The sequence below is a fragment of the Nerophis ophidion genome, linkage group LG08 (assembly GCF_033978795.1).
Source record: "Nerophis ophidion isolate RoL-2023_Sa linkage group LG08, RoL_Noph_v1.0, whole genome shotgun sequence".
In the NCBI taxonomy this organism is placed as follows: domain Eukaryota; kingdom Metazoa; phylum Chordata; class Actinopteri; order Syngnathiformes; family Syngnathidae; genus Nerophis; species Nerophis ophidion.
In genome coordinates this window covers 76,711,607-76,731,247 of record NC_084618.1, presented here as the reverse complement: position 1 = coordinate 76,731,247, position 19,641 = coordinate 76,711,607, and the positions used below count along the sequence as shown (strand labels likewise).

The 19,641-nt window shown below is 40.6% G+C and overlaps 1 protein-coding gene across 1 annotated transcript; it reads left to right on the top strand.

Moving 5' to 3' along the window:
• Positions 1-166: 166 nt before the first annotated feature.
• Positions 167-19,514, top strand: anxa11b (annexin A11b). The gene is made up of 15 exons (XM_061909761.1): positions 167-329; positions 3,931-4,339; positions 4,406-4,440; positions 4,558-4,707; positions 5,208-5,295; positions 5,383-5,477; positions 5,563-5,676; positions 9,157-9,247; positions 9,427-9,506; positions 13,375-13,431; positions 13,505-13,598; positions 15,054-15,149; positions 18,513-18,571; positions 18,657-18,779; positions 18,849-19,514. Exons 2-15 carry the CDS (start codon positions 3,940-3,942, stop codon positions 18,906-18,908), a joined length of 1,542 nt encoding a protein of 513 aa, XP_061765745.1. The 5' UTR covers positions 167-329; positions 3,931-3,939; the 3' UTR covers positions 18,909-19,514.
• The last annotated feature ends 127 nt before the right edge of the window (positions 19,515-19,641 follow it).

Genomic DNA, 19,641 nt, shown 5'->3' with positions numbered 1-19,641 from the left:
TATTTTTAGAACAGGCCAGCGGGTGACTCATCTGGTCCTTATGGGCTACCTGCTGCCCGCGGGCACCGCGTTGGTGACCCCTGCAATAGAGTTTGCAAAATCCTTTTCTGAGTAAACAAGTGTTGATAAAAAAAAGCATTGTATTGAGTGCGAATGTGTCGCCATGGTAACCAAGAATGATGGCCCCAGTGTCCAAAGTCAACAATGGGGGGACTGAGTCAAGAGGGGACAAATGTTATTAAGTTACTTGTGACGGACACACCCTCTTCTCTTACCGTCGGCTGCCGCCCATCGACACTCTTCCTGGAGCAGACAGCAGCCCCAAACAAGTAAGTATCTTCTTTTCCTCCACTTTAAAGACAACTGGAGGTAATATTGGGTGTACTTTATAACACGACGGCGGCCATTTTTGTGTATTCTTATGTTTAATGGTGCCGTCTATTTCCTGGTATTTTTTTGCTGAATCTCCGTGGAATGTGGTCTTCTTTCGGCTGCTTTTCCCTTTCCACAAGCAGAACGTTACACAACGACGCGGTCATTTTTAGACGTTTTAAGACGGAATATTTGGCCTTACTTTAGCTAAGCCGTTAGTTAGCTCGCTAGCCTCCAGGATGCTACATGCTAAACTCCCTCGAGCGACGTTACGTAAAGCTAGAGGACAACTATTTGAGATAAAGTGTTAACTATAGACATAAACAGTTAATTATGTATTAATCTATGTTTATTGTATTTTTTAACGCCGTGTCGGTCACCCAAAGTCGGGAAATAATACATATGCTTGTTTAGTGATGCTCAGTTCCCGTTCACTTAATACAATCGTAAAAGGAGCAACAAGTGTTTTAAATCAATGGTCATCCCTAAAATGTCAAATATATTTTTATTCTGCAGTGTTACATACACGTTCCTGCTTCAGTTCCGCTTTTGTATTTGTTATTTGCTGGTGATTTTCCATTGCTTTTTTTTTTTCCACGGGTCAAACTGTGGAAGCCAGAAAAACTGACACCACTCAAACGTTTCATTGATTGATTGATTCTTTTATCAGTAGATTGCACAGTTCAGTACATCCATCCATCCATTTTCTACCGCTTATTCCCTTTCGGGGTCGCGGGGGGCGCTGGCGCCTATCTCAGCTACAATCGGGCGGAAGGCGGGGTACACCCTGGACAAGTCGCCACCTCATCGCAGGGCCAACACAGATAGACAGACAACATTCACACTCACATTCACACACTAGGGCCAATTTAGTGTTGCCAATCAACCTATCCCCAGGTAAGTGGTAAGTTTTTCAACTTATCAACGTTAATCAATTCATGGTACATATATATACTATCAGCATAATACAGTCATCATAAATGATAAATGTGTTGTACTTGTATAGCGCTTTTCTATCTTCAAGGTACTCAAAGTGCTTTAACACTACTTCCACATTTACCCATTCACACACACATTCACACACTGATGGAGGGAGCTGCCATGCAAGGCGCTAACCAGCACCCATCAGGAGCAAGGGTGAAGTGTCTTGCTCAGGACACAACAGAACGTGACGAGGTTGGTACTAGGTGGGGATTGAGCCAGGGACCCTCGGGTTGCGCACGGCCACTCTTCCACTGCGCCACGCCGCCCCACATCACACAGGATAATTATCGTAGTATATACATTGAATTATTTACAATCCGAGGGGTGGGATGAGGAGCTTTGGTTGATATCAGTAATTCAGTCATCAACAATTGCATCAACAGAGAAATGTGGACATTGAAACAGTGTAGGTCTTATTTAGTAGGATATGTACAGCGAGCAGAGAACATAGTGAGTTCACATAGCATAAGAACAAGTATATACATTAGAAATACATTTTATTGTTTATAATCCGGGGAGATGGGATGTGAATGGAGGAGGGTATTAGTAAAGTGTTGAAGTTGCCTGGAGGTGTTGTTTTAGAGCGGTTTTGAAGGAATATAGAGATGCACTTACTTTTACACCTGTTGGGAGTGCATTCCACATTGATGTGGTATAGAAAGAGAATGAGTTAAGACCTTTGTTAGATCGGAATCTGGGTTTAACGTGGTTTGTGGAGCTCCCCCTGGTGTTGTGGTTATGGCGGTCATTTACGTTAAGGAAGTAGTTTGACATGTACTTCGGTATCAGGGAGGTGTAGCGGATTTTATAGACTAGGCTCAGTGCAAGTTATTTTACTCTGTCCTCCACCCTGAGCCAGCCCACTTTGGAGAAGTGGGTTGGAGTGAGGTGAGATTTGGGGTATCATGAGGTGTTTTTGTGTGTCTTCATTTGTTATCAAGCAACACATTGGTGGTAAGAAAGGAAAATAAAAATAAGTCAAAGATATTGTTTAAAAAATAATTTCAGCAATATAAGTGCCACTTTTCTGTATATTCTCAGTGCAACAATAAAGTGAAGTGTCTCTGTGGGCAAAGTCAGTAGCACCACTTATGTTATGCTAACAGCAAAAGCCACAAAAAACACGGACCTTTAAATATTTAGTTTTACCTACGTTCCCACATACATACACAAATACAGTGCATACCTACATACTCAAAGTTCGTACATCCACACGCACATTCACGGCACAAACATACATATACACATACTGTACATATACATTCCCTGTACGAACATACATATACACATTCTCTACATATACATACATACACTCATGCACATAATCACGTTTCATCAAACATATATTAACGTTGTTGCCCTAGGGCAGGGGTAGGGAACCTATGGCTGTAGAGCCAGATGTGGCTCTTTTGATGACTGCACCTGGCTCTCAGATAAATCTTCGCTGACACTGCTAAACACGATAAGTAACAAATAATTCCTCTGGTAATCACAGTGTCAAAAATAACGTTCAAAATATAAAACATTCTCATGCATTTTCATCCATCCATTCGGTTTCTACCGCACCTGTTCAAGAAGTCACATTAATGGTAAGAAGTATTTTATTTCTTCTTGGTTAGCCTCTGAATAACAATGTTATTAAAAAGAATAAGAGACTTATTATACTCTAATAATGTTGGTCTTTCTTAAAAATGTACTTGTATTCAGTGTTAAGAAAATAAATTATATCGCTCTCACGGAAATACTTTTAAAAATATTTGGCTTGTATGGCTCTCTCAGCCAAAAAGGTTCCCGACCCCTGCCCTAGGGGAAACTGGGTAACACATGGCACACTGACAAAGCTTAACCTATTGTTACTATAACAATCTACAAGATTAATATAGGTTGCCTCGCTCTCTTCCCCTCCATCTTTCGGTGTTCCTTTCTTATCTTCAGTTATCATTATGTATATGTATTGTTGCATTTGAACAACTGTATTGTTGATAATAGAGGAAAATTACTGGTATTGTTCATTATCAATAGCGCTATTTCTATTGGTATTTGTATCGCTGCAGTTGTAGTGTAAAAATGCTCATTGTCATTTCTGTATTATTATTTATTTCGCTAACTGCTTCTTTGCTATCACTTTTACCATCATTTGTACATATCGTATGTGCTGGTGTTGTTCTATTGTTGTTGTTCTTGTTTTTATTGTTGTATTTGCTGTTGTTGTTTTTGTCTCTCTGTCTAATCCTCCTCTTATCCCCACAATTTCCCCCTTTGTCTTCCTTTTTTTCTCTTTGTACCCCCTCCTGCTCCGGCCCCGGCTGCACCAAATGATAATATAAATACATTTGATAAAGTCAAATTCAAATAAGGCAACAAGAGAAGTATCCTACACTTCTCTTTTGTAAAGTAAATATATATATATATATATATATATATAGTTGTTGTTTTTTTTGCTGAATGTCGCATTCACTTTGCTCTGAAAAAGTTTGTAGCAAAGCACCACTTTTGCGTCACTAATCAGAGGAAGTTAACCTTCCTGTTTACGTGACATTTACAAAAAGTAACCGCAACTTCTGTCACCCTCAGATTGTAAAGATGAGCTATCCAGGTTACCCTGCCCAGTCCGGCGGCTACCCACCGCAAGCGGGCGGCTACCCACCGCAAGCGGGCGGCTACCCTCCACAAGCGGGCGGCTACCCGCCCCAAGCCGGGGGATACCCACCCCAGGCCGGGGGTTACCCTCCTGCACCTGGCGGTTACCCGCCCCAAGCGGGTGGCTACCCTCCACAAGCGGGTGGTTACCCACAACAGGCTGGGGGTTACCCTCCCGCGGCGGGCGGTTACCCAACAGCAGGAGGTGGCTACCCTCCCCAAGGAGGCGGATACCCTTCTCAAGCGGGCGGCTACCCTCCTCAGGCTGGAGGCTTTCCACCTCAGGCTGGAGGTTACCAACCACAGCCTGGAGCAGGAGGATATCCATCCATGCCTCAATCAGGTGAGATCACAAATTATTAATAAAAACAAAACAACAAACTGATTTCGTGTCAATTTTTTCATACAGGTGGCTGGGGGGCGGCACCAGGGGGCTACGGTGCTGTACGTAAGATCTTATCACCCCCTCCCTTATTGTCCATATGAACAGACTAATCACCTTATCTGCACCAGCCCTCTTTGCTTCTATTTAAACCACTCACAGCTGTTCTCTGTTTGCAGCCAGGAGGGGCTCCTCAGGGATACCAAGGGGGGCCTGCGCCAGGCCAGCAACCCATGCCTAACTACCCCAGTGGGGGCCCAGCCACCAACCCCTCAATGCCAGTGTATGGAAGCGGAGTTTCACCCAACCCTCAGGCACCCGCCATACCTGTAAGCTCAATTTGTCTACAGTTTTATTATTTGTATTTTGAAATGATTATCGTTTTTTATAAAATGTATAGTATGATTATTTAACATTTTCACATATATTTTGGAATTAAATTTTATTTTATTTAGTTTTATTTTAATTTTAATTAAAAAAACAAAAAATCTATACCAATATTTGATGTATTATACTAATCATTATTAAATGTAAATTGCATTAAAATATTACAAAATGTTTTACTTTTAAATGGCTATTTCAGTGAAATTGTATGTTTTTTAAATGTGTTGTATTACATGTACGATTAAATGTATTTAATATTTAAATTAATCATATTAAGTATTAGTATAAATTGTATTTCTTTAAATATTTTAATGAATTATTTAAAATCTACAAATTGTGTTCATAGATTGAATATGTTTTATGAATAGATGATTATTAATGTCTGAATAAATTGTTTAAATAACTATTGCACTCTTTTTCTAACTTGCATTATTGTGATCCATAGAAAGGCTACAGAGGATCTATTAAGGACTTCCCTGGAGCCGATCCGTTGAGGGATGTGGAGGTTCTTCGCAAAGCAATGAAAGGTTTTGGTGAGTAAATTCACTGTATCGTCTGACAGATGTGTCCTTGTTTTTTTCGGGCAATTTTTGATAAGCATACCCCCATGCCTTGTTCAGGCACCGATGAAAACGCCATCATTGAGCTTTTGGGAAGCCGTACCAACAAGCAGAGGGTTCCCATGGTAGCAGCCTACAAGACAACTTATGGGAAGGTTGGTGTTCTTCACAATCTTCACAAACATGTATTTCCTTCAATGATCATTTCTGCTCTTCTATTTTTGTTGGTCCTCTTTTCAGGATTTAGCCCACGATCTAAAGTCTGAGCTGACAGGAAACTTTGAAAATCTTGTTCTTTCGATGTTGATGAGCCCCCCGCGCTTTGATGCGTCTGAGCTCAGAGAAGCTATAAAGGTAGGCTATGAATTTTCTGTCTTTTGGGCTTTTTTTTCCAAACAAATTTTGTTTAAATTAGAAGTCGACCGGGCTTCACGGTTGCAGAGGGGTTAGTGTGTCTGCCTCACAATACGAAGGTCCTGCAGTCCTGGGTTCAAATCCAGGCTCGGGATCTTTCTGTGTGGAGTTTGCATGTTCTCCCCGTGAATGCGTGGGTTCCCTCCGGGTACTCCGGCCTCCTCCCACTTCCAAAGACATGCACCTGGGGATAGGTTGATTGGCAACACTAAATTGGCCCTAGTGTGTGAATGTGAGTGTGAATGTTGTCTGTCTATCTGTGTTGGCCCTGCGATGACGTGGTGACTTGTCCAGGGTGTACCCCGCCTTCTGCCCGATTGTAGCTGAGATAGGCGCCAGCCCCCCCCCGTGACCCCGAAAGGGAATAAGCGGTAGAAAATGGATGGATGGATAGAAGTCGACCAATTTTTTGGCATTTTCACGTACAGTACAGGACAAAAGTTTGGGCACATTTTCTCCTCATTCAATGCGTTTTCTTTATTTCAATCAATCAATGTTTACTTATATAGCCCTAAATCACTAGTGTCTCAAAGGGCTGCACAAACCTCTACGACATCCTCGGTAGGCCCACATAAGGGCAAGGAAAACTCACACGCAGTGGGACGTCGGTGACAACGATTACTATGAGAACCTTGGAGAGGACGGAAGCAATGGATGTCGAGCGGGTCTAACATGATACTGTGAAAGATCAATCCATAATGGATCCAACACAGCCGCGAGAGTCCAGTCCAAAGCGGATCCAACACAGCAGCGAGAATCCCGTTCACAGCGGAGCCAGCAGGAAACCCCCCCAAGCGGAGGCGGATCAGCAGCGCAGAGATGACCCAAGCCGATACACAGGCAAGCGGTCCATCCTGGGTCTTGACTCTGGACGAGCGGTTCATCCTGGGTCCCGACTCTGGACAGCCAGTACATCATCCATGGCCACCGGATCGGACCGGACCCCCTCCACAAGGGAGAGTGGGACATAGGAGAAAAAGAAAAGAAACGGCAGATCAACTGGTCTAAAAAGGGAGTCTATTTAAAGGCTAGAGCATACAAATGAGTTTTAAGGTGAGACTTAAATGCTTCTACTGAGGTGGCATCTCGAACTTTTACCGGGAGGGCATTCCAGAGTACGGGAGCCCGAAATGAAAACGCTCTATAGCCCGCAGACTTGTTTTGGGCTTTAGGAATCACTAATGAGCCGGAGTCCTTTGAACGCAGATTTCTTGCCGGGACATATGGTACAATACAATCGGCAAGATAGGATGGAGCTAGACCGTGTAGTAGTTTATACGTAAGTAGTAAAACCTTAAAGTCACATCTTAAGTGCACAGGAAGCCAGTGCAGGTGAGCCAGTACAGGTATATATGTATGTATATATGTATATAAAGGTATATACAGTACAGGCGTAATGTGATCAAACTTTCTTGTTCTTGTCAAAAGTCTAGCAGCCGCATTTTGTACCAACTGTAATCTTTTAATGCTAGACATGGGGAGACCCGAAAATAATACGTTACAGTAATCGAGGCGAGACGTAACAAACGCATGGATAATGATCTCAGCGTCTTTAGTGGACAGAATGGAGCGAATTTTAGCGATATTACGGAGATGAAAGAAGGCCATTTATGTTTTATATTCCAGTTTCTTCAAAATAGCCACCCTTTGCTTTGATTACTGCTTTGCACACTCTTGGCATTCTCTCAATGAGCTTCGAGCACACCTGTGAAATAAAAACCATTTCAGTTGACTACCTCTTGAAGCTCATCGAGAAAATGCCAATAGTGTGCGAAAAAGAAATCAGAGCAAAGGGTGGCTCTTTTGAAGAAAGTAGAATATAAAACATGTTTTCAGCTATTTCACCTTTTGTTGTTAAGTACATAACTCCACATGTGTTCATTCATAGTTTCAGTGACAATCTACAATATAAATAGTCATGAAAATGCATTGCATGCGAAGGTGTGTCCAAACTTTTGGCCTGTACTGTCTATTTGTATCGGCCTCTTTTTTTTGTTACTGGTATCAGACTTTTTTATTATTTCAACAACTACAACAGAACTACATCAGCAGATACTATTTATACACTTAGGATACCATCATAATATTTACAATATGAAAAATAATTAGTGATGTCGCCCTTTTGCCCTGCTTGGGAAAAGTTCCCCTTTTTTTTTTTTTTTTTACCGCAGCGCTTCTGCTTTTTTGGTACTAAATTAACCACAACATTAGCACCGCATAAAACCTTTCTGCCTCTACCGGTCTGAGGTTTTCTAAAAAGTAATGTTCAAAAAAACAACTTGAAGCCTTGTCATGCTGCTTGCTGGTGTGTACTATTCATGTTTAATTAACTTTTACTGTAAATCCGTATCTGCTCCAAATATCTGTTATCGGCTTCCTTGACTACTAGTTATTGGTATCGGCCGTGAAAACACCATATCGGTCGACCTTTATCTTAAACGGGCTGTTAACATTGCACAAAGTCACACGTTGGCACAGGGGTGTCAAACTCGTTTTCATTGAGGGCCACATCGCAGTTATGGTTCCGGAGAGGGCCACTTTTAACAATGAGTAATATAGGAATATACATGTGTATATTTATTATACATTAACAATGTATTTTTTTTACATAAGTTGCAAAAAATATAATAAAATTTTACTTAAAAAACTGGCAGCTCAGTCACCAGAATTTTACAGTAAAAGCAGTGTTTTTTTTTTTACAGCTTATAAGAAAAAATGAATAACTGGAATGGAATAACAATACCACTGTTTTTAGCAGTAAAAATCAAGCAACCGAGCTGCCAGTTTTTTCGTTGTTGTTTTTTTTACCGTGTAATCTTGTCGTTTTAATGTATTTTTTTGTTGTTGTTATTTAAAGTTTGTGTCTTGCTGTATTTGGAAAAAACAGTACCAAAATTGATTTTACTGTAAAAAATTCTAATTTTAACCGTAAAATCTATTGTCAACTTTACAGTCTACAATGGGATTATTAATTTGTTTTGAAATCATAAGTCAAGCATATATTTCAGTCCAATACTTATCTTTTATTTTAGCAACAAATATCTTGGAAATACAGGATAATATTATATTTAGATATTGATAATATTGAATTTTAAAAAAGATATCCAATTGCATGCAGTACATGATTTTTAATGTCAGAAGGGAAAGAACAAATATATTTAGTAAGAGAAGATTAGGCATTTTATTAACGCATATTATTTCCAGGCTTGCGCGGGCCACTTAAAATAATGTGGCGGGCCAGATTTGGCCCCCGGGCCTTGAGTTTGACACCTATGCGTTAGTGCGCTGAACAAATTACAAATAAAATAACAGTATAATGTGGCTAGAAATTAGCGTTGCATAAAAGTTGAACATCTTGAAATGCAGTTTCATGTAAAACAACAAATATTCTCCATTGTTTGTTTTATTTTTCTCCTCCAGGGAGCAGGAACAGACGAGGCTTGTCTTATCGAAATCCTCTCCTCTCGCTCTAACGCGGAGATTCGTGAAATGTCTTCTATTTACAAGTCTGGTGAGTTACTAAACTGACTGTTTTCCTTGTAGAGTACCAATCAATTTAACTGCAAACATCCATAGTATGGCAGGACATTCCCAGTGAAAGTGCTTAGTGGACACTGGTGTCCAAACCCAAATGTCATGATTATACAAATGAAAGCATTTCCTCAAATGTGCTATATATCTTTTTTCCAGAGTACGGGAAATCCCTGGAAGATGCCATCAGCAGTGACACCTCCGGCCACTTCCGCAGGCTACTGGTTTCCCTCAGCCAGGTAACTTCTTTTCATAAATCCCAAAGCCTTTTACAGTGGAACCTCAATTCACGAACGTAATTGTTTCTTGAACAGTGTTTGTAAATTGAAAACTTTGTATAGTGAAGCAAATTTCTCCATAAGAAATCAATAATAGGTTCTAGCCTCGACATAACTCCATATTTTAGTGTACAGTTTGAACACAATATAAAGTGCGATATAGTACTGTATATCAAACAAACATGACAACAAGGTGATGGATCACCTTTCTCTTTATTAACAAGCCAAAACAACAACATCAACAAGCTGTCCTTTGTATGCCCTGCTCTGCCAACAAGCGCACCCACAAACACACAAAAAATCCCTTTGATGCCCTCACAAACTATCAGAAATCACATAAATCCTTAACTTTAAAGGCCTACTGAAAGGAGATTTTCTTATTTAAACGAGGATAGCAGGTCCATTCTATGTGTCATACTTGATCATTTCGCGATATTGCCATATTTTTGCTGAAAGGATTTAGTAGAGAACATCGACGATAAAGTTCGCAACTTTTGGTCGCTAATAAAAAAGTCTTGCCTGTACCGGAAATAGAAGCCGTTGTGCGCGTGACATCACCGGTGTGAGGGCTCCTCACAACCGCACATTGATTACAATCGTAGCCACCAGCAGCGCGAGAGATTCTGACCGAGAAAGTGACAATTTCCCCATTAATTGGAGCGAGGATGAAAGATTTGTGGATGAGGATAGTGAGAGTGAAGGACTAGAAGAAAAAAAAAAGACGAGGGCAGTGGGAACGATTCAGATGTTATTAGACACATTTACTAGGATAATTCTGGAAAATCCCTTACCTGCTTATTGTGTTACTAGTGTTTTAGTGAGATTATAAAGTCATACCTGAAAGTTGGAGGTGTGTGGTGACCACCAGTGTCTCTGAGTGAAGCCATGGAGGAGCCAAGAAAGTCGCAGCTGCCTCTTTGACAGCTGCAAGAAGAACGACAGAAGCTCTGCTCATGTTTACGGTAGGAGCCAACTTATTACCACAATTTTCTCACCGAAACCTGCCGGTTGACAGGTGGTAGAGAAACATGTTCGCTTGACCGCTCTGTTCCTTATTAAAGCTTCACAACAAACAAAGAAACACCGGCTGTGTTTGTGTTGCTACAGCCGGCCGAAATACACCGCTTTCCACCTAATGCATTCTTCTTTGTGGTATCTATTATTAATTGAACAAAATGCAAAAAATTCAGCAACACAGATATTCAGAATAATGTGTAATTATGCGATTAAATCGGACGACTTTTAACCGTGAGTGGTGCCAGGATAAAATGTCCGCTACAACCAATAACGTCACAAGCACGCGTCAACAAAAGCGTCATCATTCCGCGACGTTTTCAACAGCACACTTCGCGGGAAATTTAAAATTGCAATTTAGTAAACTAAACCGGCCGTATTGGCATGTGTTGCAATGTTAATATTTCATCATTGATATATAAACTATCAGACTGCGTGGTCGGTAGTAGTGGGTTTCGGCAGGCATTTAACAATTATATTGCTACAATAATAAACATTTAGGAAATCCACTTACATTAACATTGGCAAAGGAGGAGTTGAGGAGAAAGGAGCAGACAGACAGAGGGAAAGAAGAGAGGGATCGGGGAGGAAGGCCATGTGTATATGTGCCCGCTTGAAAGAGGCGCCTCTGAACGAGAGTAAACTCCTTTCCCCTTATTTTAAAAATGAATCTGGAAAATTTGGAATCTTTTTCCAGAACAATCTGGTCTCGTCACAATTAAAGCCTGCTTCATCAATTCTTCCATATTACTTGCCAGTGCCATTTGTGTAATCCTTGCAAATAGTCTTTTTCTTTTTCTTATTTATTTTTTACTCAACAGCGATTCCCTCTCAGGCTGGTCTGTTCTCTTTTTGGGGCTCATATTGAGTTAGCGAAAGGGTCAAAACTTGTCAAAAGTTTTGACCCTGAAGCGCTGAGAACTGAGTAGTGTACTGTACTGTACAGCAAGTAACCGAGAGAGTTCCGCCTCCCCAAAAATGCTATTCCCTGCACAAAATGAATGAATGAAGCGTTTGTACACAGAGACATGGTTCGCACACAGAGGCATATTTGGCGCGGTCTAATAGTTTGTAAATCTAAAAGTTCGCAAATGGATGGGTTCATAAATCAAACTTTGGGTGGCCAAAGTTGGGGGAAGGGAGGCAGGCAAATTTGGCCCGGCGTGTCGTTTTGTTTGGCTCTCCAAAGGGTGGGATTATATACATTTTTTTTTTTTGTGTCTGGATCCCATGATGATGTGGCATATCTGTGTGATATGAGCAGAAAAAACAAGTATATGAGCTTGCACGTACAATGTTCCCTATAAGCTTTGATACAAGCAGTCCTTACCAATCGACGGATTTAAGTTGCTCCAGTGTCACAAGATGCGAAAGTCCTGATCGTTTGGTCCGCACATTTTACCGGCGATGCTAACGCAGCTATTCGGCCATTCTATGGCTATAAATAGCGTCAATAGCTATTCGCTCAATAGCTTCAGTTTCTTCTTCAATACTTTCATACTCCAACCATCCGTTTCAATACATGCGTGATCTGCTGAATCGCTTAAGCCGCTGAAATCCGAGTCTAAATCCGAGCTAATGTCGCTATATCTTGCTGTGGTATTCGCCATTGTTTGTTTACATTGGCAGCACTGTATGACGTCACAGGGAAATAGATAGTGGCATCGCAAATAGCGAAAATCAAGCACTTTAAAGCTTTTTTTAGGGATACTCGGAGACCGGTAAAATTTTGAAAAAAACATAAAAAAATACAACATGCCACTGGGAACTGATTTTTATTGTTTTTAACCCTTTTGAAATTGTGATAATGTTCCCATTTGAAGTTGGACAGCCAGTTAACTACTGAATGTCTTCTATTAAGCACACAAACTTGGTGTTTTCTTGTATTTTAGTGAAGTATTTTACAAAAGGTAAACATGTCAGGCTATAGGCTACTTGAAGCTGACAGCTAAACACACAACAGCACACAAGATAGACATACATCAAGTGTTGTAAATCAAACAGCATTGCAGTCTAAAACAAAACATTTGTCTTATATAAGTATCAAATAATTTTGGTTGCATTTTTTTTACAGATATAATGTATTCAGGCATCAGAAAGCATCCAGTAACAAATGTGTCTGCATCATTCAACTTCAACCAGGTTGAAAATATTTACGTTAGTGTTTTACATACATTCCATTATTCTCTGATTAATTTCACTTAATCAACAAACATTTTATAAAATTCCACACATCACAAAATAATACAAGTATGTATGATACCTGCTTATATTGTATTGGATCGGTATCGGCCAATACTCGAGGCTTTAATATTGGTATCGTATTGGAAGTGAAAAAGTTGTATTGAGACACCCCTACTTAAAATCGCTGTCTTAAGCCCCCAGCTCATTGGCATATTTTTACTTAGGCCTTCGGAAGGAAACAGTTTGGGCACTCCGAGCATAAGCATTCAACATTGAATGAATCAATGTTTATTCCAAGTTGAGTTTTGAGCCAACCAGCAGAGGACGCAATTAATCCAGCCAAAACAGACTGAGGTAAAACGCCTAACAGATTGACACTAAAAAGCAAAGTGTAGTACAATACCTGGCATTTTAACAAAAAAAAAAAGAACATCACTATAACTATAGTACAGACTGCAACAAGGTTCGTATCATATTTTTTTTTATTTTCTGGCAAGCATTATATGGAATAAAAACAATTATATCTAAATGTATTAAAACAATTTCCATCTTTCAAATACCCATCCCTAAATGCAATGTGCATAAAGAACATGCGCAGTTTCAATAAAGAAAACATGTTTGATCGTTCCAGGGCAATCGCGACGAAAGGGAAACTGTTGACATATCCCTCGCCAAACAGGATGCTCAGGTGTGTTTTGCAACACGCTCGTTTGGTCCCTCGATGCCTCCACTTTCTGTTGTTACATTTGCATCTGTCATAGAAACTGTACGCGGCCGGCGAGAACAAAGTTGGCACCGATGAGTCCCAGTTCAACGCCATCTTGTGCGCTCGCAGCAAGCCTCACCTGCGGGCAGGTGAGTGTACTTTTATCTCCTCACTTTGCATGCGCACATACGGTCGCGATCAAAAGTTTACATACACTTGTAAAGAACATAATGTCATGGCTGTCTTGAGTTTCTAATCATTTCTACAATTCCTGTTTTTTTGTGATAGAGATAGGAGCACATGCTTGTTTGTCCCAAAAAACTTTCTTGAAGTTTGGTTGTATTATGGGTCTACTGAAAATGTGAGCAAATCTGCTGGGTCAAAAGTATATAAAAAGCAATGTTGATATTTGGTTTCATGTCCCTTGGCAAGTTTCACTGCAATAAGGCGCTTTTGGTAGCCATCCACAAGCTTCTGTTTGATATTTTGACCACTCCTCTTTACCAATTTGTTGCAGTTCAGCTCAATTTGTAGGTTTTCTGACATGGATTTGTTTCTTCAGCATTGTCCACACGTTTAAGTCAGGACTTTGGGAAGGCCATTCTAAAACCTTAATTCTAGCCTGATTTAGCCATTCCTTTACCACTTTTGACATGTGTTTGGGGTCGTTGTCCTATTGGAACACCCAACTGCGCCCAAGACCCAACCTCCAGGCTGATGATTTTAGGTTGTCCTGAAGAATTTGGAGGTAATCCTCCTTTTTTATTGTCCCACTTACTCTCAGTAAAGCATCAGTTCCATTGGCAGCAAAACAGGTCCAGAGCATAACACTACCACCACCATGCTTGACAGTAGTGTTCCTGGGATTAAAGGCCTCACCTTTTCTCCTCCAAACATAGTGCTGGGTATTATGGCCAAACAGCTCAATTTTTGTTGCAAAGAGTAAATGGGACAATGGAAAAGGAGGATTACCTCCAAATTCTTCAGGACAATCTAAAATCCTCAGCCTTGAGGTTGGGTCTTGGGCGCAGTTGGGTGTTCCAACAGGACAATGACACCCAAACACACGTCAAAAGTGGTAAAGGAATGGATGGCTAATTTAGGCTAGAATTAAGGTTTTAGAATGGCCTTCCCAAAGTCCTGACTTAAACCTGTGGACAATGCTTAAGAAAATAAGTCCATGTCAGAAAACCAACAAATTTAGCTGAACTGCACTAATTTTGTCAAGAGGAGTGGTCAACAATTCAACCAGAAGTTTGCCAGAAGCTTGTGGATGGCTACCAAAAGCGCCTTATTGCAGTGAAACTTGCCAAGAGACATGTAACAAAATAACAACATTGCTGTATGTATACTTTTGACCCAGCAGATTTGTTCACATTTTCACTAGACCCATAATAAATTCATAAAAGAACCAAACTTCATGAATGTTTTTGTGACCAACAAGCATGTGCTCCAATCATTCTATCACAAAAAATAAGAGTTGTAGAAATTATTGGAAACTCAAGACAGCCATGACATTATGTTCTTTACAAGTGTATGTTAACTTTTAAATGCGAATGTATGTTGTTACACGGTGTCTTACCTTTTTTTATGTACGCTATTAGTCTTCCAGGAGTACCAGCAGATGTGCGGTCGGGACATCGAGAAGAGCATCTGCAGGGAAATGTCTGGCAATGTGGAGTCTGGCATGGTGGCTGTTGGTACGTATTCATTCAGTTCGATTCCTGACATGTTCACTTAAATACTGTATATATAGCCTAAATGTGCATATTCATATTTAGTTAATAGGGTATCAAGAATGGGCTTCACGGTGGCAGAAGGGTTAGTGCGTCTGCCTCACAATACAAAGGTCCTGCAGTCCTGGGTTCAAATCCAGGCTCGGGATCTTTCTGTGTGGAGTTTGCATGTTCTCCCCGTGAATGCGTGGGTTCCCTCCGGGTACTCCGGCTTCCTCCCACTTCCAAAGACATGCACCTGGGGATAGGTTGATTGGCAACACTAAATGGGCCCTAGTGTGTGAATGTGAGTGTGAATGTTGTCTGTCTATCTGTGTTGGCCCTGCGATGAGGTGGCGACTTGTCCAGGGTGTACCCCGCCTTCTGCCCGATTGTAGCTGAGATAGGCGCCAGCGCCCCCCGCCACCCCAAAAAGGGAATAAGCGGTAGAAAATGGATGGATGGATGGATGGTATCAAGAATCTTAAAGTTGCAAACAATTTTTTTTTTTGTATATTAATTAGTGGGGTCCTGATTAGGGATGCACCGAAATGAAAATTTGTGGCCGAAGCCGAATAAAATTTAAACGCTTGGCCCTAGTGTGTGAATGTGAGCGTGAATGTTGTCTGTCTATCTGTGTTGGCCCTGCGATGAGGTGGCGACTTGTCCAGGGTGTACCCCGCCTTCTGCCCGATTGTAGCTGAGATAGGCGCCAGCGCCCCCCGCGACCCCAAAAGGGAATAAGCGGTAGAAAATGGATGGATGGATGGCCGAAGGCCGAATACCGAATAATGAATGCAGTTTTTCACAATTTTTTTAATATTGCATAAATAGCCTAGAATAAATATTTAGACATGTTTTTCAAATAAAGTAATTTTCTATTGAATATTGACATTTTTTTTTATATTCTAGTAGCCTTTGCTTTTCAAAAAATGCACAAAGTTTTTCATTTATATTAGGCCTTCAAACAAAACATGCATTCCAAAAAAAAATGAAGTGCCTTAAAGTGGATAAACCCACAACAAATGAATTATTGTCCTTTTGGCAAAAGTCTGCTAAGCCACAGTAAATATGCTAATAATGTAAACAGAAGGCTTAAGTAAATCTCAATTAAGTGTGTGCTTGTAACCTCATACACTTATACAGGTAGCCTACACAACAGGCTAAGTATGTAAACAGAAGGCTCAAGTAAATCTCAATTAAGTGTGTGCTTGTAACCTCATACACTTATACAGGTAGCCTACACAACAGGCTAATAATGTAAACAGAAGGCTCAAGTAAATCTCAATTAAGTGTGTGCTTGTAACCTCTTACACTTATACAGGTAGCCTACACAACAGGCTAAGTATGTAAACAGAAGGCTCAAGTAAATCTCAATTAAGTGTGTGCTTGTAACCTCATACACTTATACAGGTAGCCTACACAACAGGCTAATAATGTAAACAGAAGGCTTAAGTAAATCTCAATTAAGTGTGTGCTTGTAACCTCATACACTTATACAGGTAGCCTACACAACAGGCTAATAATGTAAACAGAAGGCTTAAGTAAATCTCAATTAAGTGTGTGCTTGTAACCTCATACACTTATACAGGTAGCCTACACAACAGGCTAATAATGTAAACAGAGGCCCCACTAAATGTCAATAAGTGTGTGCTTGTAACCTCATACACTTATACAGGTACACAACATATCCCAATGTCACCACGTCACTGCACGTTGGTTGATTGCGTCACCGCGTCAAAAAATTGCGTCACGCCGCCATTCGGCCTTGTTTTTAACTCATTCCACCGAAGGCCAAATATGGCTTTTTTTGCCATATTCGGCCGAATATATTCGGTTACCGATTAATCGGTGCATCCCTAGTCCTGATATACAGTGCAGGCCAAAAGTTTGGACACACCTTCTCATTCAATGTGTTTTCTTTATTTTCATGACTATTTACATTGTAGATTGTCACTGAAGGCATGAAAACTATGAATGAACACATGTGGAGTTATGTACTTAACAAAAAAAGGTGAAATGACTGAAAACAAATATTTTATATTGTAGTTTCTTCAAAATAGCCACCCTTTGCTCTCATTACTGCTTTGCACACTCTTGGCATTCTCTCCGTGAGCTTCAAGAGGTAGTCACCTGAAATGGTTTTCACTTCACAGGTGGGCCTTATTAGGGTTTATTAGTGGGATTTATTGCTTTATAAATGGGGTTGGGACCATCAGTTGTGTTGTGAATGAGAAGGTGTGTCCAATCTTCTGGCCTGTACTGCAGGGTAATACTCGCAATAAAACAAGTATTGTATGATATTGACTTGCTTCTAAAAGTGGCGACACAAGCGTTCCATTACAAGCAGTCCTTTAACGCAGTGGTCCCCAACCACCGGGCCGCAGAATAATTTTTTATTTAAAAAAAAAATAAAATAAATAATTGTATTTTATTTTATTTTTATTAAATCAACATAAAAAACACAATATACACTTACAAATAGTGCACCAACCACAAAAAACTCCCTTTTTCATGACAAAGAAGAAAAAAAAAAAAATCAATCAATCAATCAGTTTATTTATATAGCCCCAAGTCACAAATGTCTCAAAGGACTGCACAAATCATTACGACTACAACATCCTCGGAAGAACCCACAAAAGGGCAAGGAAAACTCACACCCAGTGGGCAGGGAGAATTCACATCCAGTGGGACGCCAGTGACAATGCTGACTATGAGAAACCTTGGAGAGGACCTCAGATGTGGGCAACCCCCCCTCTCTAGGGGACCGAAAGCAATGGATGTCGAGCGGGTCTAACATGATACTGTGAAAGTTCAATCCATAGTGGCTCCAACACAGCCGCGAGAGTTCAGTTCAAGCGGATCCAAGACAGCAGCGAGAGTCCCGTCCACAGGAAACCATCTCAAGCGGATCAGCAGCGTAGAGATGTCCCCAACCGATACAGGCGAGCGGTCCATCCTGGGTCTCGATTCTGGACAGCCAGTACTTCATCCATGGTCATCGGACCGGACCCCCTCCACAAGGGAGGGGGGGACATAGGAGAAAGAAAAGAAGCGGCAGATCAACTGGTCTAAAAAGGAGGTCTATTTAAAGGCTAGAGTATACAGATGAGTTTTAAGGTGAGACTTAAAAAAAAAAGTGTTATCTATCTAATAAAATTCATTTGAGGTCAGTAAGCACAACCAGAATTAATATGTATAATACCGCATACGGGTTATAAGCCGCATTGTCAATTTTTGAGAAAACGAAAGCATTTTAAGTGCGCCTAATAGTCCAAAAAAACTGTATATTTATTAAATACTTGTATGCTAAAGATACATGCTAACAGTCTGTCTTTTTGCCCCTAGTGAAATGCATCAAGAACACCCCTGCCTACTTTGCTGAGCGCCTCCACAAGGCCATGCAGGTACTGCCGTCATTTCTCTTCTCGGTCTTCTTCTTGTCGTCGTCGTGTAAAGTGATGTCTCACACCGTCGTGTAAATATCACCAGGGCGCCGGGACTAAGGACAGAACACTCATCCGCATCATGGTCTCCCGCTCCGAGGTGGACATGCTAGACATCAGACAAGCTTATGTGAAGACCTACGGGAAGTCCCTGTACACTCACATCTCAGTAAGTACTACCACCCCCACCCCCCCGGTTCATTTGTGTTTGGATTGTACATGAACTTGTGTCTGTTAGGGCGACACCTCCGGGGACTACAAGAAGCTGCTGTTGAAGCTCTGTGGAGGCAGCGACTAAAATGGACAAGTCACAGGTCCACACAATGTACTATATGTGTAGGAAAATATCACCTCTGATGCATGTAGACTACCTACAGTAAGTGTGTTTTACTCGTGCATCTGTGTTTTCGCTAATGCTTGCCAACTAGCCTAGACTTCCACGCCATAGAAGACATTTTTACCAAAAAAAAAAAAAAGAGTGCATGCCTGAAATTTCATGCAAAATTAAGTACTTAATCACTATGTTGTCAAATTTAGAAAATGAATGTCTAACACTGTGGGGCCCCATATTAACACTTTATAGCTATATCATATAAGAATATATAAACAATATATGTATAAAATGTTAGCTTTATGTAGGTACAAGTTTTAATGATATTGAAATATTAGTATTGCTAACCAGGAAAAAGATTAATACAATTTATCCTCAAATAGTACTCAACAGTCGTTTTGGTTGTTGAAAATTATTTTATTTCGTTAGACCAACCGGATAAGGAAAAAAAAGAGATAAATTGTTAAATAATACAAACAAAATAAACATTGGCAACGTCTCAGGGCCGTGCAGCAAGTGCCAACCCGAATAGGTGAACAAAAAAACAGCTTACATCTCACTTTGTTAAGATTATACCTCATAAAAGTATAACACATTGGCGTGGTGTTATGGCCGTGCAGCAAGTGTAAACCTAAAATGGCGTATCAGAGAACAGCGCAAACGTTTCCTATTAAAAGTTATTTCATATATAGGTACAGTG